The sequence below is a fragment of the Salvelinus namaycush genome, chromosome 3, assembly GCF_016432855.1.
Source record: "Salvelinus namaycush isolate Seneca chromosome 3, SaNama_1.0, whole genome shotgun sequence".
Classification (NCBI taxonomy): domain Eukaryota; kingdom Metazoa; phylum Chordata; class Actinopteri; order Salmoniformes; family Salmonidae; genus Salvelinus; species Salvelinus namaycush.
The window spans coordinates 4,530,257-4,554,353 of record NC_052309.1 but is presented as its reverse complement, the minus strand read 5'-3'; the positions used below and the strand labels follow the sequence as shown (position 1 = coordinate 4,554,353).

Sequence of the window (24,097 nt, the reverse complement as noted above, 5' to 3'; positions counted from 1 at the left end):
TTGTTCATAGCTTGACAGCAGATAGTGCCTAACCCCACGCCTTCATGGTTCACACACACTGCAGAGCTTCTTCTTGTGTTGACATTTAGCCTGCAGGCTCGATCACCTGGCTCCAGTGTCTTGTCAAATACCCTCTCTCATTGGATACTGTACCGCTTTATGAATATTCATCTGACTGTGTCTCTGTTGTAAGCAGCAGATTTGAGAGGCTGGAGCCCAAACATGGACATGGAGAGTTACGAGGACTTCTGCCTGCGGAGCCTGGCCAGACTGCAGACTGAGAGCCAGCGGAAGAGCCAAGGCCAACAGACAGGCAGTGAGCCAACTGGTCCTGTGGAAGCTCTCTCCTTCATCCACTTCCATGGAAGGGCTGTGCTCTCACCCTTGGTAAGGACATAGTCTGGGGGAAAGGGCAGAAGGTGCAGAGAGCTGTATAGACATAGATATAACATAAGGTCAGGGGTGGATTTGGGGGCAAGGTGGGAATTTTAACATGTTAAAATGTGTTTTTCTGTTTGCGAATGTAACAGTATAACTTTAGACCGTCCCCTCGCCCCGACACGGGCGCGAACCAGGGACCCTCTGCACACATCAACAACAGTCACCCACGAAGCGTCGTTACCCATCGCTCCACAAAAGCCACGGCCCTTGCAGAGCAAGGGGCAACACTACTTCTAGGTTTCAGAGCAAGTGACGTAACCGATTGAAACGCTATTAGCGCGTACCCGCTAGCCATTTCACATCCGTTACACTCACCCCCCAGTGATCCAGGTCAACAGCATCAATGTAACAGTATAACTTTATGGCGTCCCCTCGCCCCGGCCCGGGCGCGAACCAGGGAGCCTCTGCACACATCAACAACGGTCGCCCACGAAGCATCGTTACCCATCGCTCCACAAAGGCCGCGGCTCTTGCAGAGCAAGGGGCAACACTACTTCTAGGTTTCAGAGCAAGTGACGTAACTGATTGAAACGCTAGTAGCGCGTACCCGCTAACTAGCTAGCCATTTCACATCCGTTACACGAATTCCAGGATATTACAGTGTCTTTTTTCCAATTCCTCCCCAGCATTGGATGTACTGTAGATGTATACCATGGCATTGTTGAAAACTAGTTTCTGATTGTCTGGAAAGGCATTCTAGAGCGTGCATTTTTTCCATATAACGAACAGTATATCAGCACGGTAGAATTCAATGGCTACAGTTCTTACAAGCTCTTTGAAATTTAAATCATTATTGGCATTGTTGATTTTGATTTTCATAATATCAAGCTAGGACTGATGAACCCATGTGTACCTGCAAATGAACACATTTCTAGTGGCAAATGTGTTCAATTATAGCCATGGCGTAAAAGGGATAATCAACAAGGTGCTATGCGTTCTAAGAAAAATAATGGCACTCCTTGGAAGGTGAGTTCCACTCCGCTAGTGCGTCGTGGAACACACCTTCCACGTCGTTCATTATTTTCCATAGGACTCATAGCCCCTTGTTGATTATCCCCTTACGTACATTGTATATATTGTGGGCTAAATCCTAACCATAGATATTATCCATGCATGTAATTCCAACCTTCTGCATAAAAGGTGAAGGTAGTAGTAAATGTGCACACATGTTTGAGTTAAGTTAAGCATACTTATATCCAATTAGGATTCAGCCCAGTGAGCGTAGTTTGTTGTCATGAGGGTGACTTTGCTTTCTTCCATGACAACAACATGGTTCCCCAGGAGAGTTTGTGTATGTGTGGGTATTCTCCTGTCTGGGGTTTTGTAACTCTCAAGTTGCATGGTAACCAAATGCAATGATCCTTTGGTTTACAATGTAGCATTGTGAGCAATGGGCATTGAGTGGACACACACACCATTATGCCCACACACACAACAAATATCTGGCTTAAACATTTTGTAGTTCACATGTCTTAGCGAAAGAGACACCATAAAAAACACGTCATTGTTTATTTTGTTAAATTACAGAGTATTAAAGGGACAATCAATGGTTCAAAGCATTTTCCTTGTCCCTGTTTTGGTAAAAATATGGGGATGGGTACATAGGTTGTCTGATCCATGTTATCTGACTGCTAGCAGCCTGATTAAGTTTACTGGGAGGAGCTGTGTGAAGGAAATGTTTGTGAGAGTGGGGATAGAGAGGGGTGTGTGTTTGTGCATGCCTTGTGGGTTTGTGTGTGTGCATCTGTGTGTACGTGTGCAGGAGATGAGGTGGAAACTGAGCTGCACTTCCTAACCTCCTGCCAAATGTATGACCATAGAGACACATACTTCCCTCAGATTACACTGACCCACAAAGAATTTGAAAATAAATCAAAGTTTGATCAACTTCCATATCTATTAGATTACATACATCACCGCAGCAAGATTTGTGACCTGTTGCCACAAGAAAAGGGCAACCAGTGAAGAACAAACACCATTGTAAATAAAACCCATATTTATGTATATTTATTTTCCCTTTTGTACTGTAACTATTTGAACATCGTTACAACACTGTATATAGACATAATATAACATTTGAATGGTCTCTATTCCTTTGGAGCTTTAGTTGAGTGTAATGTTTACTGTTCATTTTTATTGTTTATTTCACTTAATTTTGCAATGTAAACATACGTTTCCCATGCCAATAAAGCCCCTTGAATTGGAGAGAGAGAGAGAGATATTTGAGAGAGAGAGATTTGAGAGCTGATTAGAGGGAAGGTCATTAGGCCTACTCTGGCTCTGTCCCACATTCCAGAACTTGACTGTTGTGTTCTAAGGAAGAAGTATCCAACACTCTATGAAAAAAAGAGTTCCAAAAGGGTTCTTCAGCTGTCCCCATAGGAGAAACCTTTTTGGTTCCAGGTAGAATCCTTTTGGGTTATATGTAGAACCCTCTGTAGAAAGGGTTCTACATGGAACCCAAAATGTTCTTCAAATGGTTCTCCTATAGTGTCACACGGAGCAGAACAGGTGAACCCAAGAGCAGACTCAGACGAGGAGACTGGGATGAGGTAACCAAGGTATTTATTGAAACACAGGGGGAAGATGGGGTGCAGGCCAGGGGAAGCTCGGGCGGGTTGCAGGAAGCCAGGTGCGGCGGCTGAGGCTGGAGCGAGGGGAGTTGGGACTGGGTAAGCAGGTCCGGAGAGGAATCCAAGGACGCAGTGGAGGGGGGGTCCAGGACAGAGTAGCAGGACTGACAAGACATGGGACTGGAGACGGGCCAGAGTCAGAGCGGGCATAACTGTAACGGAGAGGAAAACAGCGTCAGGCAAGAGAAAACAGGTATAACACGAAAACAAGATCTAAGCAGGAACAAACGGCTAAAACAGAGGTTACGATCTGGCAGCGTGGAAGTGTCAGGGCTATTTGTAGAGGTCTTGATTATGGAACAGGTTGCAGCTGGTGGGGATCTGGTCTGCCTCCAGTACACTTGTCTCCGACCACACAATCACACACACACACAGAGGAAGAGGGAGAGAGCACTAGGGGAGTGGCGGCAGGTTAGGGAGACACAGGATGAGAAGTAGAGGGCGTGGCAGGAGCAGATGTAACATATAGGGACAGTCGAAGAACCCTTTAAGGTTCTAGATAGAAAAAAAGGTGCTTAGTGTAATTTAAAAATTGTCACATGGATTCCGAGAGACCCAGGCCAGAATGTGTGTTGGTGCATGCGCGCCTGTCTGTGTTTGTCTTTATATGACTATGTATGTATGCATGTATGTGTGTGTCTCTCTGACTGTGTGTGTTCATTGTGATCCATCCTCAGCTGAGTGTGGAGCAGCGCAGTGAGATGTCCCAGTACAGACAGAGGGCTGCCCAGCTTGAGGTGGACAGACAGGCACTACGCAGCAGCAGCCTGCTGACCAGGGTTCAGGACATCCTGGACAATGCTCAGGTCAGTCTCAGACAACCATTTCCCAAGACTCCAACCACCCAAGCCGTAGACCAGGGATCATCAACTAGATTAGCCGCCGGGCCAATTGTTTTCTTGAGCGGATGGTTGTGGGAACAGATTTCCCATATTAAAATCACTTGGAGCTGATTTCCTTGTGTTTTTACAGTTTTTTTTAATCTCCAACAGTGAAAATTCAACAAACATTTTTTTTTGCTCAGAAATTTGGGGGGGGCCAAGTAAAACCACTAGCTAGGGGAACCCTGCCATAGACTGTTCTCTCTGCTTCCTCATGGCAAGCGGTACTGGTGCATCAAGTCTGACACCAACAGGCTCCTGAACAGCTTCTATCCCCAAGCCATAAGACTACTAAACAGCTAAATACAGTATCTAACAACATGGCTACACGGACTATCTGAGTTGACCTTTGTATTTTATTCTTATTTTTGCACTGACTCTATGCACACTCACAGGGCCCTACACACTACGCACACTGATACTCCAACACACATACGCACACTGATACTCCAACACACATACAAACACACACTGATACTCCAACACACAAACACACACTGATACTCCAACACACACACTGATACTCCAACACACATACAAACACACACTGATACTCCAACACACACACTGATACTCCAACACACATACAAACACACACTGATACTCCAACACACATACAAACACACACTGATACTCCAACACACACACACACACACACACACACACACACACACACACACACACACACACACACACACACACACACACACACACACACTGATTTGCTCACACACACATACAAACACTCACTGATTTGCTCACACACACATACAAACACACACTGATTTGCTCATATACACATAATATGCACTTACAGTGCATTCACAAAGTATTCAGACCTCTTGACTTTTTCCACATTCTGTTCCGTTACAGCCTTATTAAAAAATTGATTAAATCGATTTTCCCTCATCAATCTACATACAATACCCCATAATGACAAAGCAAAAATAGTTTTGGGGAAATGTTTGCAAATCACATTTACAAAAGTATTCAGACCCTTTACTCGGTACTTTGTTGAAGCACCTTTGGCAGCGATTACAGCCTCGAGTCTTCTTGGGTAGTGCATGTTATAAAGGGAAAAGGGTGCTTTTTCGGACGCAGCCCATATCTGATTATTTGTGTTAATTCCCCTCTTCTCTCTGCCTCTCTTACTACAGGTGGACAGAGTACCAGAGATGGAGGGTAAAATGGATCTACCAACTCCGCCATATTGCCTTTCCCCAAAACCTGAGACAGTGAATGGCTACACCCTGGTCACAGACTCTCCTGGGCTACCCAGGGGCGCTGGTGTGGTTGGGCTACACATTACGGATCGGCCCACCACCCCTCAACCTGAGTCCCCCATAGTCCTGAATGGGTACAGGGCAGAGGAGAGAGAGAAGCAGGTAGAGGAGGAGAGGTGGGAGGTAAAGGAGGAGATAGGGGGCGGTCAGGATGTGAGTTTCCAGAGCCTTCTGAGGAGGTCGAGGGAGTATGTGGAGAGAGAGCAGGCCCAGAGGGGGTCAAAAGTCATCGGCCGGGTCACTTCAACCACCCCACCTGCGGAGAGCCTCTCTGACAAGGAGAACGAGAGCCGCAGTCCTCTGGGAGAGATGAAACCTGAACAGGGGTACAGCCTGCGCCACAGTCCCCTAAACCCACCCCAGGCCCACATCCAGCACCAGAGTCAGTATCCTGCCCAAGCTCAAGCCCAGTACCAGGCTGTGTGTGACCCATATGACTCTCGGTTTAGCTGCCTCTCATCTGGCCTCCCCGACCCTTACGCCCTCCTGCCCAGCCCTGAACCCAGCATGAGTCCCCGCCCCCACCGCCGCCGACCACGTCCAGTGTCCACTGGTAACATCATGATCTCCTTCCCCATTGGTTCGGCCGACCTCATCCCCAGAGGGCTAGTGGGGAGGCAGCAGGAGAGCGCTGTTGTCATGGTGACAGGGGTGATGAGGTCACCGGAACGGGGGTCAGGCGTCAGTGACGGTAACAGTAGTCGTCGTGGCAGCCAGTGTGGCACCAGCCCGGTCCAGGAGAAGAGCTGCAGCCCAGTCAGTACCTCCGGAACTGGTTCACATGGGCATCATGATGTCATCAGCTCCGGGTTTCGCCGGCGCTGCCACACCCTAGACAGCCAGCTCCACTCCTCCCATTCTGCCTCAGGACCTGGCATGGACCGCAGCCAGGAGAGGCTCCCGCGCTTCATGGGGGGAGTGCCTCGTTTGGCCCTGAGCCGTAGGAGCCCCGCGGTCCCCCTGAATCAGTCCTATGAGGTGGAGAACCCCTCGGCCACGCTGCTAAGGCCCCACGTGAGACCCTTGACCCCTGACCTCTCTCCTTGCCAGATGAGTCTGGAGCCTGAGGGGCCTCGGGGGCCCCATGATGGACGGATCACACCCAGCTCTTCCTTAGAGGAGCAGGACAGTAAGACAGGTGAGAGAGAGAGAGATCGTTGTAACGTAGTGTGTATGATATAAGAGAGTGTTATGAAGAAAACTATACAGGGCAGTCTGTACTCTGTGATTAATTGATTAATTTGTCTTGAATGTAAAGTCCACTACTTTTCGTGCAATCATTGAAAATAATTGTGTGTGTGTGTGTGCGTTCATGCATGTGTGTGTGTGGTATGTGCACTTGTATGTGTACGACCGTCCGTGCGTTTATGTGTCTTTTCTTTTTGTGTGTGTGTGTGTGTGTGTGTTTCAGAGGAGACCCAGCGACGTGTGAGTGCTCTGGAGGAGATGCAGAGGCGTCTGGAGGAGGAGCATGCTCTGCAGATGTCTCTTCTCATGGCTGAACAGGAGAGAGAACAACAGCGCCTCTGTCAGGTCAGGACATGGAACCATGGCATGTTGACCCTGCTCAATGGATCAAAAGCCACATTTGTCACTATTCTTCCACAACTATCAGCATTCCTTCCTAGTTTGTGATATTATATATAGTATATGCAGACAGAATGTCACACAGAGAATTAAACTTTAAAACTTTAAAGCTACAGTCTGGGATTTGGGAAGCTGTTTCTTGGATGTCATGCCTGTCAGTCCTTGCATCTAGAGCTCTGTCTAGTATGAATTTGAGAGGGGTTACATTTCCCTAGCCCCACCCCTCAGCTGTATACCAAAACAAGTGTTTTTGAATCCCAGAATGTGGCTTTAAGTTCCATAAGTTTGAATATGTTAGCATTTGCAAAGTGTTTTGTTTGGCTGCTGTAGAGAAGTGACTGTTCAATCCTCAAGACTACACATCTGTCATGGGACAACGCTCGTGTGTGTGTGTGTGTGTGTGTGTGTGTGTGTGTGTGTGTGTGTGTGTGTGTGTGTGTGTGTGTGTTTGTGTGTGTGTGTTTGTGTTTCTCTGTGTCTTTATTAGGAGCTGGATGAGAAGGGGAAGAGGCTGAGAGAGCAGGGGTGTGGCCGGCTCCTGAGTGGGGACGGTGGTGGCCTCAGCCCTTCCTGCCCTGGCCTTAGCCCCACCCTGAGTGCTACTGATAGGTCACCTAGACACAGTGTACACAGCATGGGTAGGTGGACTGTGGCATGGAAGAATAACTCACACACACAAACCATTACCTTGGTAGATGTCATTGGGTTGAAGTGTTGGGAAATATAACTATTTTTTCTATTACTATTTGAAATAGGGAGGTGCTTTACAAAAACCTTACAACGTTTTAGTTTTTTAACTTGTACATTTCTTTTGTCTTTTAATTCTCATCTTCATATTGTATTGTATTTTTTATGTGCAAATTCCATCAATAAAATACCTACCGAACTGTTGACACAATAAATGCATATACTGCAACAATGGTTCCCCTGTATGTCTCAGAAATGTAAAGCCATCTTGGTAACGTGATTTGTTTATTGCCTATTTACCTGTTTCTGTGTGAATGTAATGTGTAAAAGGTTTCTTTCCCCTCTCTCCCTCTACAGGTTTCTCCTCTCCACTGAGCTCCAGTGTTCCCTCTCCCTCCATGCAGCCTCCTGTCTACCTGTGGGGGCCCACCTGGGGAGCCAGCAAGCCCCGGGGAAGGCTCAGTCAGGTGCTTGTGTGTGTTTGTGTGTGTGCGTGTGCTTCTACATATGTGTGTGGTGTCCAACTGTTGGTGCTCCCTCTTGTGTCTCCATTTCCAGAATCATGTTCGATGTATATGTGTGTTTCATTGTTTTATCAAACAATATATTTAATATAATATAATCTTCTCTTGACTGAGTGTAAGTTGATTTCCATGTGTCTGCTCCTGCACTATGCTACTGTTCTTCACTCAGGTTGTGACAGTTGAACAGCAGAGGGCGCTGTGTCGTCTGGGAGCCATCAGCTGTGGGTTCCTCACCCGCAGACTGCTCCAGACAGAGAAGGTGAAACAGCTGCGCCAGACCGTTCAGGTGAGAGCACTCTTATATCTGCACACAGAAACACACTTGTATACACAGTGTAGATGTATATACTACTATATAGTGTAGGTATGTAGGGGAATAGCAACTGAATCATAATGGAACTGAAACAGTCTGATTTAAAGACGATCACCTTTACTAATGAATCATTTAAATGGTATCATTTTTAAGTCTGTGTGTGTGTGTGGTTTTAGGACACACAAGAGTTCATCCGCTCGTTCCAGACTGAAGCTCCACAGAAGAGAGGTTCCATATCAGCACAGGACCTGTCTCTGCAGGAGAGAGTCAGGGCACAGGTAACACTCAGAGAGACACACACACACACACACACACACACACACACACACACACACACACACACACACACACACACACACACACACACACACACACACACACACACACACACACACAGACACAGACACAGAAAGTGGAACCGGATGAGTACGAGTATTGATTATATTGTGTGTGTGTCCCCTCAGTTGCGTGCGGCTCGATATGACGTCCATGACATCTTCTTTGAGATGCCCCTGGAGGAGAGGCTGGCTCTGCTGCAGCTGGACAGAGAGGTCCGCACAGAGAAGAAGCTACGAGAAATGGTAACCTGACTGGACGTTTCACCTTTCAACAGACTTAGACCAACCACAACACACTGGGTGGGACTTTTAACTGTCAATCACACAAATAGGCCAATCATAACAGAAGGACTTAAACCTTGTCACTCTCACAGTAAAAAAATCACAAAAACAAGTGTAATATCCCTTAGAAAAAGTGACTAAACATTATTTCACTTTTTAAAGCAGAGTCTAGACCCTAAGGCCGCAGCCTGGCAGAGACAAATGAAGAGTTTATTTCCAAAACGCTATATCTACCAATTTTTTATATTTTGTGTTTTTTCGCCAGAAATTATTACTTTTAGGTACCTTCATGATTTTTAATTCATAGATTAAGTGTGTATTAAAATGTATATCCATTGTTTAACTGGAATGCAATGTTCGTATAGTGTATATTTGACTGTGACTAGCTATTTTAAGATGAAGGCACTAACTGTAATTCACTCTGGATAAGAGCATCTGCTAAATGAATAAAATGTAAACGTTTCACATACAGATCTCATATTGATATTGATTCATAAATGTTTTTAAATATGGATGTCACAAATGTATCACTTGTACAGTTCTTTATAAAAAAACAATTATTTGTTACATTTGGTTGTGTAAAACCTGAGAGTGAGGTGGATATGTTTTTATTTAACTAGGCAAGTCAGTTAAGAACAAATTCTTATTTACAATGACAGCCTAGGAACAGTGGGTTAACTGCCTTGTTCAGGGGCAGAATGACATATTTTACCTTGTCAGCTTAGGGATTCGATCTAGTAACCTTTGGGTTACTAGTCCAATGCTATAACCACTAGGCTATCTGTCTCTAACCACTAGGCTATCTGTCTCTAACCACTAGGCTACCTGTCTCTAACCACTAGGCTACCTCTCTCTAACCACTAGGCTACCTGTCTCTAACCACTAGGCTACCTGTCTCTAACCACTAGGCTACCTGTCTCTAACCACTAGGCTACCTGTCTCTAACCACTAGGCTACCTGTCTCTAACCACTAGGCTACCTGTCTCTAACCACTAGGCTATCTGTCTCTAACCACTAGGCTACCTGTCTCTAACCACTAGGCTACCTGTCTCTAACCACTAGGCTACCTCTCTCTAACCACTAGGCTACCTGTCTCTAACCACTAGGCTACCTGTCTCTAACCACTAGGCTACCTCTCTCTAACCACTAGGCTATCTGTCTCTAACCACTAGGCTACCTGTCTCTAACCACTAGGCTATCTGTCTCTAACCACTAGGCTACCTGTCTCTAACCACTAGGCTACCTGTCTCTAACCACTAGGCTACCTGTCTCTAACCACTAGGCTACCTCTCTCTAACCACTAGGCTACCTGTCTCTAACCACTAGGCTACCTGTCTCTAACCACTAGGCTATCTGTCTCTAACCACTAGGCTACCTGTCTCTAACCACTAGGCTACCTGTCTCTAACCACTAGGCTACCTGTCTCTAGCCACTAGGCTACCTGTCTCTCACCACTAGGCTACCTGTCTCTCACCACTAGGCTACCTGTCTCTAACCACTAGGCTACCTGTCTCTAACCACTAGGCTACCTGTCTCTAACCACTAGGCTTACCTGTCTCTAACCACTAGGCTTACCTGTCTCTAACCACTAGGCTTACCTGTCTCTAACCACTAGGCTTACCTGTCTCTAACCACTAGGCTTACCTGTCTCTAACCACTAGGCTTACCTGTCTCTAACCACTAGGCTACCTGTCTCTAACCACTAGGCTACCTGTCTCTAACCACTAGGCTACCTGTCTCTAACCACTAGGCTACCTGCCTCTAACCACTAGGCTACCTGCCTGTAACCACTAGGCTACATGTCTCTAACCACTAGGCTACATGTCTCTAACCACTAGGCTACCTGTCTCTAACCACTAGGCTACCTGTCTCTAACCACTAGGCTACCTGTCTCTAACCACTAGGCTACCTGTCTCTAACCACTAGGCTACATGTCTCTAACCACTAGGCTACCTGTCTCTAACCACTAGGCTACCTGTCTCTAACCACTAGGCTACCTGCCGCCCCAAATAGTGTTTTGAAAGAAAAACATTATTATTTGTCTCTGAAATGAAACAATCAAGTGAGATTTCAAACAAATACATGTCTGTCATTGAATGCCATGATTAGATAGTAAAAAAACACGCCAATCGCTTTCATAATTTCTTTAAACAATGAACATTTCTCAAAATGGATGTATAGCATTTTGGAAAGAAAATCTTCAAATGAAAACGTCCGATTTCATCTATCAAAACTAGAGATTAGTTAAACTTTTGATGTTCAAAAACATACGTAAAAGACGCTCCTTCCTCTCTGTTGTACGTCAACGTATGAGCTCCATGGGAAAACCTTGATTCATCTGTCACACAATCTCTGTCTGACCCTGGCCTAAAACATACTGACCCTGGCCTAAAACATATTGACCCTGGCTTAAAACATACTGACCCTGGCCTAAAACATATTGACCCTGGCATAAAACATACTGACCCTGGCCTAAAACATATTGACCCTGGCTTAAAACATACTGACCCTGGCTTAAAACATACTGACCCTGGCCTAAAACATATTGACCCTGGCCTAAAACATACTGACCCTGGCCTAAAACATACTGACCCTGGCCTAAAACATACTGACCCTGGCTTAAAACATACTGACCCTGGCATAAAACATACTGACCCTGGCATAAAACATACTGACCCTGGCATAAAACATACTGACCCTGGCATAAAACATACTGACCCTGGCATAAAACATACTGACCCTGGCTTAATACATACTGACCCTGGCCTAAAACATATTGACCCTGGCATAAAACATACTGACCCTGGCATAAAACATATTGACCCTGGCCTAAAACATACTGACCCTGGCATAAAACATACTGACCCTGGCCTAAAACATACTGACCCTGGCCTAAAGCATACTGACCCTGGCTTAAAACATACTGACCCTGGCATAAAACATATTGACCCTGGCCTAAAACATATTGACCCTGGCCTAAAACATATTGACCCTGGCATAAAACATACTGACCCTGGCATAAAACATATTGACCCTGGCTTAAAACATACTGACCCTGGCCTAAAACATATTGACCCTGGCATAAAACATATTGACCCTGGCATAAAACATACTGACCCTGGCATAAAACATACTGACCCTGGCATAAAACATATTGACCCTGGCCTAAAACATACTGACCCTGGCATAAAACATACTGACCCTGGCATAAAACATATTGACCCTGGCTTAAAACATACTGACCCTGGCCGAAAACATATTGACCCTGGCATAAAACATATTGACCCTGGCATAAAACATACTGACCCTGGCATAAAACATATTGACCCTGGCATAAAACATATTGACCCTGGCATAAAACATACTGACCCTGGCATAAAACATATTGACCCTGGCCTAAAACATACTGACCCTGGCTTAAAACATACTGACCCTGGCCGAAAACATACTGACCCTGGCATAAAACATACTGACCCTGGCCTAAAACATACTGACCCTGGCCAAAAACATACTGACCCTGGCATAAAACATATTGACCCTGGCATAAAACATACTGACCCTGGCCTAAAACATACTGACCCTGGCATAAAACATATTGACCCTGGCTTAAAACATACTGACCCTGGCCTAAAACATATTGACCCTGGCCTAAAACATATTGACCCTGGCATAAAACATACTGACCCTGGCCTAAAACATACTGACCCTGGCCTAAAACATACTGACCCTGGCCTAAAACATACTGACCCTGGCATAAAACATACTGACCCTGGCATAAAACATACTGACCCTGGCTTAAAACATACTGACCCTGGCTTAAAACATACTGTAACTGTATCTGACTGTGTGTGTGTGTGTGTGTGTGTCTCTCTCTCTCTCTCTCTCTCGATAGGAGAAAGCCAGGATTCCTAATGACAGAGTGCTGTCTGCTGCCACACAGAGGTCACTGGACAGGAAGAAGAGGTGGGACGGGTTAGATGATGGATTTGTAATCAAACCAGATGCCTTAACTGAATTTGTACCAGGAGATCAGACTATGATAAAATATTATAAATATATTTATTTGGCTGACATTATTGAGATGAAAGCATAATTATTCTGATGTGTATCGTTCTGTTCTCTCAGGGTGGGTGAGTCTCCAAGACAAGCCAGGAAAGTACAGAAGAAGCCAAAGAGCCCTCCCACTAACAGGTACAGTAGAGAACAGTGCTGCCCCCTACTGACTGCACATAAGTGGCTCTTACTGTCTCCTATACTTCACATCTCTTACTGTCTCCTATACTTCACATCTCTTACTGTCTCCTATACTTCACATCTCTTACTGTCTCCTATACTTCACATCTCTTACTGTCTCCTATACTTCACATCTCTTACTGTCTCCTATACTTCACATCGCTTACTGTCTCCTATACTTCACATCTCTTACTGTCTCCTATACTTCACATCTCTTACTGTCTCCTATACTTCACATCTCTTACTGTCTCCTATACTTCACATCTCTTACTGTCTCCTATACTTCACATCTCTTACTGTCTCCTATACTTCACATCTCTTACTGTCTCCTATACTTCACATCTCTGACTGTCTCCTATACTTCACATCTCTGACTGCCTCCTATACTTCACATCTCTGACTGCCTCCTATACTTCACATCTCTTACTGTCTCCTATACTTCACATCTCTGACTGTCTCCTATACTTCACATCTCTGACTGTCTCCTATACTTCACATCTCTGACTGTCTCCTATACTTCACATCTCTGACTGTCTCCTATACTTCACATCTCTGACTGTCTCCTATACTTCACATCTCTGACTGTCTCCTATACTTCACATCTCTGACTGTCTCTTATACTTCACATCTCTGACTGTCTCCTATACTTCACATCTCTTACTGTCTCTTATACTTCACATCTCTGACTGTCTCCTATACTTCACATCTCTTACTGTCTCCTATACTTCACATCGCTTACTGTCTCATATACTTCACATCGCTTACTGTCTCCTATACTTCACATCTCTTACTGTCTCCTATACTTCACATCTCTTACTGTCTCCTATACTTCACATATCTTACTGTCTCCTATACTTCACATCTCTTACTGTCTCCTATACTTCACATCTCTTACTGTCTCCTATACTTCACATCTCTTACTGTCTCCTATACTTCACATCTCTGACTGTCTCCTATAATTCACATCTCTGACTGTCTCCTATACTTCACATCTCTGACTGTCTCCTATACACATCTTTGACTGTCTCCTATAATTCACATCTCTGACTGTCTCCTATACGTCACATCTCTGACTGTCTCCTATACGTCACATCTCTGACTGTCTCCTATACTTCACATCTCTTACTGTCTCCTATACTTCACATCTCTTACTGTCTCCTATACTTCACATATCTTACTGTCTCCTATACTTCACATATCTGACTGTCTCCTATACTTCACATCTCTGACTCTCCTATACTTCACATCTCTGACTGTCTCCTATACTTCACATCTCTGACTGTCTCCTATACTTCACATATCTGACTGTCTCCTATACTTCACATCTCTGACTGTCTCCTATAATTCACATATCTTACTGTCTCCTATAATTCACATCATCTCTTACTGTCTCCTATAATTCACATCATCTCTTACTGTCTCCTATACTTCACATCTCTTACTGTCTCCTATACTTCACATCTTTGACTGTCTCCTATAATTCACATCTCTGACTGTCTCCTATACTTCACATCTCTTACTTTCTTTCTATACTTAAAAAAAAGCTGTACATATGAAATATTTATCCTCCAGATAGGGGAAAGTGTTCTAGGTGTCAGTACAGGTCAGTGGTACACTATCTATGTACCCTTTCTGTATTTCTCACCTCATCACTCTCTCTCCCCCTCAGGATCCTGAAGCCAAGTCAGGGTCAGAACGCCTCAGTCCCAGGTCAGCTAAACCGACAGGGGTGAATACAGTCTCCAACATGTCTCTACTTCTCCCCCTCTCTTTATTTCTCTGCCCTTCTTCTTTAATTCCTTAACGCATACAAAATAAATACTACAACTATAATTTATAATGAATAAAAATCACCCCATCTCTCCCCCCTCTCTGTCTGTCAATCTAAGTCTGTCTGTCAGGAGCTGGTACAGAAATACCCCGGAGGACAGAGTGAGGCGCTCAGACAGCCTGAAGAAACAGAACTCCCTGGGCTAACTGGTTCCTCCCTCAGTCCCTCTATGACCCCTCACTCCCTGACCCTTGACCTCTGGGCCTTCTATCAGCCCCATGTTCCACTATGGTTCGACCACCACCACAAATGCTACTAGTCCCTCTAACCTCCCTCTAACCTCCCTCTGATGGTTCAGTCCAGTTCTCTCTGCCCAGGGCACACCCTACCCAATGGATTGTTACTATAGTTACATTGATTTTTCTACTATTACAAACTTATGAACAGTTCATGTATTCCTTAGGTTTGAATGCTGCTGTGCACTCTTGTGCCAAGATAATTAATGCATTAATGCTGCTAGATAGCTATATTTGCTGCTTAACTTGCAAAGACTTTGTAGCTAGAGGCCTTCTGTAGGGGATATGCAGTTAGGGACACGGATTCATAAAGAAGCATGACAAAAGTAAAGGAAGTAGATTCCATTAGAGGTTAGAGGTATGGATTGTCTTCTGACAGGTGGTGTCATTCCTCCTCTCATTTTTTATTTATTTTTAAATTGAACCTTTATTTAACTAGGCAAGTCAGTTAAGAACAAATTCTTATTTACAATGACGGCCTACCCCGGTCAAACCCGGACGACACTGGGACAATTGTGCGCTGCCCTATGGGACTCCCAATCACGGCCGGATGTGATGCAGCCTGGATAACCTCAACATAGTCGTCAAAATAGTCGTGGCGCTATCTAACGTAAGACGAGAGGTTTGTGAAATGTTAAACACACCGGCGGCTTTTCCAGATACAGACACACCTCAGCGATAGAGATCATTGTGTGATTACCTAGCTTTAACCCTTGCTATAGTAGCCATCACCCTCTGCTGGTAGTCACAGATAGTTGCCACCAAAAAAAGGTATTTTAAACATACAGTATTTATTTCTTATATAGTTTGAGTTAAAGCGCTCTCTCCCTATAATACATGGTGCTGAACTCTCTGCTCTGTGTGAAGTCTGGAACATTTCAAATTGGTTTGTGTGTGATGTGTGCAATTTTAAAATATCAATGTGTTTTACTGCAAAACGTCAGGGCCAAATGAAAGGAAATGTACAGTTGAAGGTACTATTGTCGTATTTGACACTGTACCAAGAGAAACATGCTTTGGTTTCAGATGGTCTGTTTACCCGGCATGTTTGAGCTGTAGTTGACAGACAAACCTATGTCTCTGGAGAGTATTTAGAATATCCCATACAGAAATGTAGCTGCCTTTCACAAACAAACATGACTGAGATATCTGGAATATCTGAAAGCTGCCAGTGTATATGAGAGGATTGACAGAGAAAACATTAACGATGATAACCAAAGTAACTCTCCAGTGTGCAGTAGCTATAACATCCTTTTCTCAAAGCAGTCTTCTTGTAGCCTGACTGACACACAGGCCCATGTGGTACACAGTGAGAGGAGAGCTTGTGGTACGTACAAACGCATAAGCCAGGCAAGTCTTCTTTCCCCACCTAGGGGCTTATGTATACGACCTAGGGGCTGATGTATACCACCTAGGGGCTGATGTGTCCCACCTAGGGGCTTATGTATACGACCAAGGGGCTGATGTATCCCACCTAGGGGCTGATGTATCCCACCTAGGGGCTGATGTGTCCCACCTAGGGGCTTATGTATACGACCTAGGGGCTGATGTATCCCACCTAGGGGCTGATGTGTCCCACCTAGGGGCTGATGTATACCACCTAGGGGCTGATGTGTCCCACCTAGGGGCTGATGTATACCACCTAGGGGCTGATGTGTCCCACCTAGGGGCTGATGTGTCCCACCTAGGGCAATCCTGGGTGGGATACAGCATACACTAAGGTGTCATTAATGTGTCATTCTGTGAAAGAGTTGGATACTGACCCTGAGTCAGTTGCTAAGGGGATTTGTATATTAATAACTGGCGTAACTATGTATCTGCTTAAACAGCCCTACACCACCATACATGGCCTTTTGTAGCAGTGACAGATTTCTGGTGTTGTTATTGACTGGCTTTGATTAATTTAATTAGCAATTTGTGTATTGAATACAAAACATTTTGTAATTCTTTCCTGTTTACAGCCTGTGCTTGATGTATTTATTTCCGAATGACCAATGATATTAAATATTGATATTTGAATGTCTGTGTTGTATTCATGTAAGTGAATATATTCCGTGGCAGTAATTTTTATTGCGGGAAAAATCATGACATTTCAAACTGAGATAGAGATTACATTGAGTGAGCAGAAGTGAATAATCAGCAGAAAACACACCATGCTGTTGTAGAGTCCAGTAATATAGTACAGACTAAAGACATGTATTATTAAGTTACATCTACAATATAAAATGTCATACATTGTTACAAATCACACAAAGATACAGTACCTATCCATATTCATGGAAAAGGGCTACAGTATTTATGTAAAAAAATACTGTGTTAAACTTTTCTCAAATTCAGTTCATGGACCAGCTCTTTGTTGCTGACAGGTGACTGGTAAGTGATTCCTCAGGCATGAGAACGATGGGCTTTCCAGTACAAAGTTAGAGAAATATTAGTTAGAGAAATATTGCTCTATAATAAAGTTTACATTCTAAGTGACAAAAGTACATATCTTAACATGGAGTATAGCAAATAAACAAGATTAATAACATGCTGATCCAAACGTTTATCATTATCCAGGATATATATATTTTTAACCTTTTATTTAACTAGGCAAGTCATTAAGAATAAATTCTTATTTACAATGATGGCCTACCCCGGCCAAACCCGCTGGGCCAATTGTGTGCCGCCCTATGGGACTCCCAATCACGGCCAGGATTCAAACCACCTTTTGCACTGAGATGCAGTGCCTTAGAGCGCTGCGCCACTCGGGAGCCCAGTAACTCCTACCCATAACCTTTACAATACTAATATTAAACATAGGGCGGCAGGGTAGCCTGGTGGTTAGAGCGTTGGACTAGTAACCGAAAGGTTGCAAGTTCAAATCCCTGACCTGACAAGGTACAAATCTGTCGTTCTGCCCCTGAACAGGCAGTTAACCCACTGTTCCTAGGCTGTCATTGAAAATAAGCATTTGTTCTTAACTGACTTGCCTAGTTAAATAAAGGTAAAATAAAAAATACAGGCATATGGTAGTACTGCTTGGTTAGTTCGTGGTGCATATCAAATAGGTTATGATATAGAAACGAAAATATATTGAGACAAAAACTTATTATGATTATCTAATTAGCCTGCAAATCCCAGCTTGACTGTGGTCTTAGACAGGCTTTTCTTGATCAGGCAGTTGTTGGTGCTGCATTGGTGCTGCTGGGCAGTTTCTCATAGCACTTCTTCATCTCTTCATATTCCTCAGAGACATCTGCAAAGAAGCATTGACATAAGCTTAAATGTTCACCATGTAACATTTGGTACCAGGTATTTAATTGTGCCTAATTATTTGAGGTACAGTAAGTACCACAAAAGTATTGGTTGCTAGTTTCTTAGTTAATTAAACACCAGATAAGTACCAGCTTAAACTGGGCTGTAGAAAGTATATAGTTTGACAAGTAGTATAGTATGACTTTGGAATTGGGAGTTTTGCCTCTACACAACATGCAGTTAAATGTTTTGTCATGATGTTTATATTCAGCACTCCACCGTATTTCAAACAAGTGTAGTGACCCGTGTAGTGTATACTGGGACCAGATCATCAGTGGGTAGGCCATCTCTGTCAAGAACAGTTGAATGTGCAGGCGTTTTTAGGCCTTCCTCACTGATTGGTCGAAATATGTGTCACCACTGAGGTTAGTCTAGCTGAAAACCAAGATACTTGGTTGTTGTTAGCACTGGTACTTCCTGTCTCCCTAGGATGAGTGGTGCAGGTTGTGGAGGGTCTCTTGAAAAACATATCCAAATTTCCACAGACTCTTATTCAGTAGCATGTTGTTGAATGTGGCCACTCTTCCAACTGCTTTGTCTCCAAGACCATTGAAGTGTCCTCTTGGATACTGATTAGTGGTATGTATGGCTTGGGACAGCTCTGGACACTGGGTATGCAGGTGGACATGTGAAGGAGAAACAGATAGGGTGAGGGGCATAAATGTGCTATCGCCCTCTGCCTTCTTCCTGTGGTGGAGCTGTGGAGCCAGGCTATTCACCTTGGGCACAGTTCAATGTCAGACAGATGTTGCAGGAGCTTTGCGTGATCTACTCCATCAAAGGCATTGGATATGTCCACAAGTAACACCCTCACCACTGTTGGTTTTCTGGAGTCTGTAGCTGTCAGCCAGGAGTGTGAGGAAGGTAGGCATACTGATTTGTGCACTCAGAGAGGACTGTTGGCATGAGTTATTTCATGATAAAGCATGAAGTCAAGGCATGAAGTTAGAGAGATGGGCCTCCAATCACTTGTTGTACCTGGGTTTGACACTTTAGTTATGGAACACACATTGTCAGTCTTCCAGGCAGCAGGAACAGTCCCCTGCCAGTAGGAGGTTTTAACTATGTGTGTGATGATGGACTAGATGTTCTACATGCTCTTTTAGTAGCCAGGCTGGAATGACATAAGGCCCACAAACTCTTGTCAGAGTTTGCTTTATCTGGTCAATGCTGCACCTGCCTTGTAGGCATGGCTCAACCTGCCTTGTAGGCATGGGCAGGAGGAAGGTGGCAAGAGATATGGTGCTTGTCCAAGCCTCAGCAAAGAAGCCATTAAAAACATCAGCCACATTGTCGTCTTCAACTCCCTTGACCTGTATTCTCCCTCCTGATGTTTTCTTTCATCCCAGTCCTCTGTTTTTCCTCTTTGGGTCCTGGATTTAAGAAATGTTGTAGTTTTTCTTTGCTTCCTTGATAAGCATTTGCACGGTGTTTCTGTAGTTTCTCCATTTCATTGTTTTCCTCCATCTGTTGAAAGTCTTCTTTTCCTGATGCAGCCTTTATTTGTTCAGTCATCCTCGGCTTGTCCAGTGTTTTTTTTCCTTATTTCTAATTGGCATGCGTACATTAAGAGCAGTTTGAATACAGGATAACGTCTCCACCTTTGCATCAATGCTCTCCACCTTGTACAGTATATGGCAGACCAGTCGGTACAAGGCCTCCTTTTTCTGTTTTACCAGACGTCCCTTTTTCCGCGGCACATCGCTTCTCCCTCCTGATGTTGTGCATGGGGAGAAGAGCGGGCATTTGTGATCACTAGAGCCGAGAGGAGCAAGTACAGTCAGTGGGGGTGTTGCAGTGATCCGGCAGATTTATAATGATCACATCTAGGATGGACTCCCCTCAAGTCTTGTCTTTGACTACTTGTTTCATGTCTGGATGGGAGTTTGTCAGCATCTTGATGGGAAGGTAATTAAAGTCTCCACACAGGATGATTCCCATTTGGGGAGAGGACATTCTGATCACATCGATGGTGTTTATGAGATAATCCAGTGTTCTGCTGAAGTGTTTTCACATTTGCCCATGGTGGATGTTAGAGTACTCCCATTACCAGAGTTGAAACTGAGCTGGGGAGTCGTTTAGGACGAAGCTGAAGCCACATACACTCAAACTCTTCTTTCTCTAGGTCAGTTCTTCTCTTTGTCTGCGTACTGTGATTCACATACAGTGCCTTCGAAAAGTATTCAGACCCCTTGACTTTTTCCACGTTTTGTTACGTTACAGCCTTATTCTAACATTGATTAAATCGTTTTTTCCCTCATCAATCTACACACAATACCCCATAATGACAAAGCAAAAGCAGGTTTTTGTAAATGTTTGTTAAATTATAAAAAATAAAAAACTTTACGTTAGTATTCAGACCCTTTACTCAGTACTTTGTTGAAGCACCTTTAGCAGCGATTACAGCGTTGAGTCTTCTTGGGTATGACGCTACAAGCTTGGCACACCTGTATTTAGGGAGTTTCTCCCATTCTTCTCTGCAGATCTTCCCAAGCTCTGTCAGGTTGGATGGGGAGCGTTGCTGCACAGATATTTTCAGGTCTCTCTAGAGATGTTAGATCGGGTTCAAGTCCGGCCTTTGGCTGGGCCACTCAAGGACATTCAGAGACTTGTCCCAAAGCCACTCCTGCGTTGTCTTGGCTGTGTGCTTAGGGTTGTTGCCCTGTTGAAAGGTGAACCTTCATCCAGTCTGAGGTCCTGAGCGCTCTGGAGCAGGTTTTTATCAAGGATCTCTCTGTACTTTACTCTGTTCATCTTTCCCTCGATCCTTGCTTGTCTCCCAGTCCCTGACGCTGAAAAACATCCCCGCAGCATGATGCTGCCACCACCATGCTTCACTATACGGATGGTGCCAGGTTTCCTCCAGACGTGACACTTGGCATTCAGGCCAAAGAGTTCCATCTTGGTTTCATCAGACCAGAGAATCTTGTTTCTCATGGTCTGAGAGTCTTTAGGTGCCTTTTAGCAAACTCGAAGCGGGCTGTCATGTGCCTTTTACTGAGGAGTGGATTCCGTCTGGCCACTCTACCATCAAGGCCTGATTGGTGGAGTGCTGCAGAGATGGTTGTCATTCTGGAAGGTTTTCCCATCTCCACAGAGGAACTCTGGAACTCTGTCAGAGTGACCATCGGGTTCTTGGTCACCTCCCTGACCAAGGCCCTTCTCCCCCGATTGCTCAGTTTGGCCGGGCGGTCAACTCTAGGAAGAGTCTTCGTGGTTCTAAACTTCTTCCATTTAAGACTGATGGAGGCCACTGTGTTCTTGGGGACCTTCAATGCTGCAGAAATGTTTTGTTACCCTTCCCCAGATCTGTGCCTCGACACAATCCTGTATCGGCGCTCTATGGACAATTCCTTCGACCTCATGGCTTGGTTTTTGCTATGACAACTGTGGGACCTTATATAGACAGGTTTGTGCCTTTCCAAATCATGTCCAATCAATTTAATTTACCACAGGTGGACTACCATCAAGTTGTAGAAACATCTCAAGGATGATCAATGGAAACAGGATGCACCTGAGCTCAATTTCGAGTCTCATAGCAAAGGATCTGAATACTTATGTAAATAAGGTATTTCATTTATTTATTTTTTAATACATTTGCAGCAATTTCTAAAAACCTGTTTTCGCTTCAGCATTATGGGGTATTGTGTGTACAGTATATTGCGGAGGACAAACATGTATTTAATAAATTTTAGAAGGCTGTAACGTAACAAAATGTGGAAAAAGTCAAGGGGTCTGAATACTTTCTGAAGGACCTGCCCCCTCCTCTCATCCCCTCTCTGGACCTGTCATTTCTCAACAGTTGATAGTCTTGTATGAAAAGAGATTAATCTGGGATATTTTTTCCAGTGTCTGCATTTACTGATTTAAGAAGAAGTTCAAATTAATCCGCTTTGTTGACCATTGAAGTCAATGATCTTGAATTGTTAGAGTTTGGTTGGCTGACTGAACAATTAATCAATAATGCCCAAGGAGGTGTGGAATATTGGGCAATATATCCGTGTTCTTATGCACAATGCAATTTGGAGTGCCTGGATACAGTCCGTAGCTGTGGTATATTGGCCACAGCTATGGACTGTGGCCAATATGGGGTGGCAGGTAGCCTAGTGGTTAGAGCATTGGGCCTGTAACTGAAAGGTTGCTGGATCGAATCCCCGAGCTGACAAGGTAAAAATCAGTCATTCTGCCCCTGAGCAAGGCAGTTAACCCACTGTTCCCTGAGTGCCGAAGATGGATGTTGATTAAGGCAGCCCCCCGCACCTCTCTGATTCAGTTGTTATATACCACAATGGTCTCTTCCCTTTACCTGGGACGAGCAAGCTGTCAGGCGTCTTGAGTGACTGGCTCATGGATTCTTGTAGTTCACGCTCCAGCTCCTCCACAATGTGTTTCTGATTTAGGACAGAAAGGTTTTAGGTAACACATTATTTATGGTCCACATATTTGTAGTTCATAAGAACGTATCTAAGTCAGTGAAGACTCAGTGAAGAGTCATCATTCAACAATTATATATTGGGGAGATGGGGAATGGCAGCACCAACACACCTGGCAACCTGTGACCAAAAGGTCTTCCCACTGGGGCAGTGTCACGTCATATGGTAGGTTCCAATATTTCACTGGCCAATTAAGACCAAAAAGCTCCATGGGACTTATGGAGTCAACCACTCCCACTCCACCCACTCACTGAGTTGATAGGTAGCCAGAATACAAGGGGATGTTTTGTATCCAATCTATACTACTAGAAGCCCTCTGTAAACTAATGGGAATAGTTACGGTATGGAATACATATCTTAAAGACTACAAACAAAATACAGATTGGAAGAGTCTGGAATAATATCCCAATGTCCTCCCAAAATTAGAATAGTCAACTAATACACTACAAATTCATTCACAGATTGTATTTGACTCCACGGAAACACTCCCAATTTAAACTTGCTCCTATTCCAAATTGTCTGTTGTGTTCTCAAATAAATATTGGAACCTATATGCATATGTTGTGGGACTGCCCCAGCGTGAAGACCTTTTGGTCACAGGTTGCCAGGTCTGTGTCGAGCATAGTTGGTGCTGCCATCTCCCCAATATATTATTATTGAATGATGACTCTTCACTGACTCTCACAGAACACCAGAAATGAGTATGGTTGCCTGGACTGACTGCGGCAAAAATAATGTTGGCAACCAGATGGAAACCTCCACATAAGCTCAGCATAACTCAATAGCTACAAAACTTCCTTGACGTCCTTTCACTAGAGCTCTCCATAGCTTGTGTGAACAGTGCCAAGGAAACAACATTAGATACATTCAATAGAGAAGACGAAAAGGTCAAAAGCTTATTATGAGTTAATGTAATGTAATCATGATTGAATGTATCAATTGTATTTTTTCTATCTGTATCAAATATTGATGTATGCAGGCTGATTCTATATTCTATGATTCTATTCATGTGTGCCTTGGTCCCACAAACAATTTTACAAACATAAGATGAGTTACCCATTACGTTTTGTTTTACGCATAGATATGTCCACAATACGA

General features: G+C 44.2%; 2 protein-coding genes across 2 annotated transcripts in view; one reads left to right on the top strand and one right to left on the bottom strand.

The window, feature by feature from the left end:
- Positions 1-222: 222 nt before the first annotated feature.
- On the top strand, positions 223-14,935 carry LOC120044759 (centriolar coiled-coil protein of 110 kDa-like). The gene is made up of 12 exons (XM_038989435.1): positions 223-387; positions 3,752-3,880; positions 5,113-6,376; positions 6,650-6,771; positions 7,313-7,463; positions 7,870-7,979; positions 8,206-8,322; positions 8,526-8,627; positions 8,814-8,930; positions 12,862-12,932; positions 13,095-13,160; positions 14,872-14,935. Exons 1-12 carry the CDS (start codon positions 223-225, stop codon positions 14,933-14,935), a joined length of 2,478 nt encoding a protein of 825 aa, XP_038845363.1.
- Positions 14,936-18,187: 3,252 nt separating this feature from the next.
- The window catches only part of LOC120044866 (nuclear GTPase SLIP-GC-like), a 30,840-nt gene continuing 24,930 nt past the window's right edge, over positions 18,188-24,097 (bottom strand). Inside the window, exons 19-20 of the mRNA XM_038989560.1 lie at positions 22,873-22,957; positions 18,188-18,507 (exon numbers count right to left, since the gene is read on the bottom strand). Coding sequence (XP_038845488.1) covers positions 18,425-18,507; positions 22,873-22,957 — 168 coding nt within the window. The 3' untranslated portion in view covers positions 18,188-18,424. The remainder of the gene's footprint in view (positions 18,508-22,872; positions 22,958-24,097) is intronic.

Coding starts and splice junctions, on each gene's coding strand:
- LOC120044759 (XM_038989435.1), top strand. CDS start 223: ATGGACATGGAGAGTTACGAGGACTTCTGCCTGCGGAGCCTGGCCAGA. Junction 7,464..7,869: donor ACACAGTGTACACAGCATGG/GTAGGTGGACTG, acceptor CTCCCTCTACAG/GTTTCTCCTCTCCACTGAGC. Junction 7,980..8,205: donor CCCGGGGAAGGCTCAGTCAG/GTGCTTGTGTGT, acceptor TTCTTCACTCAG/GTTGTGACAGTTGAACAGCA.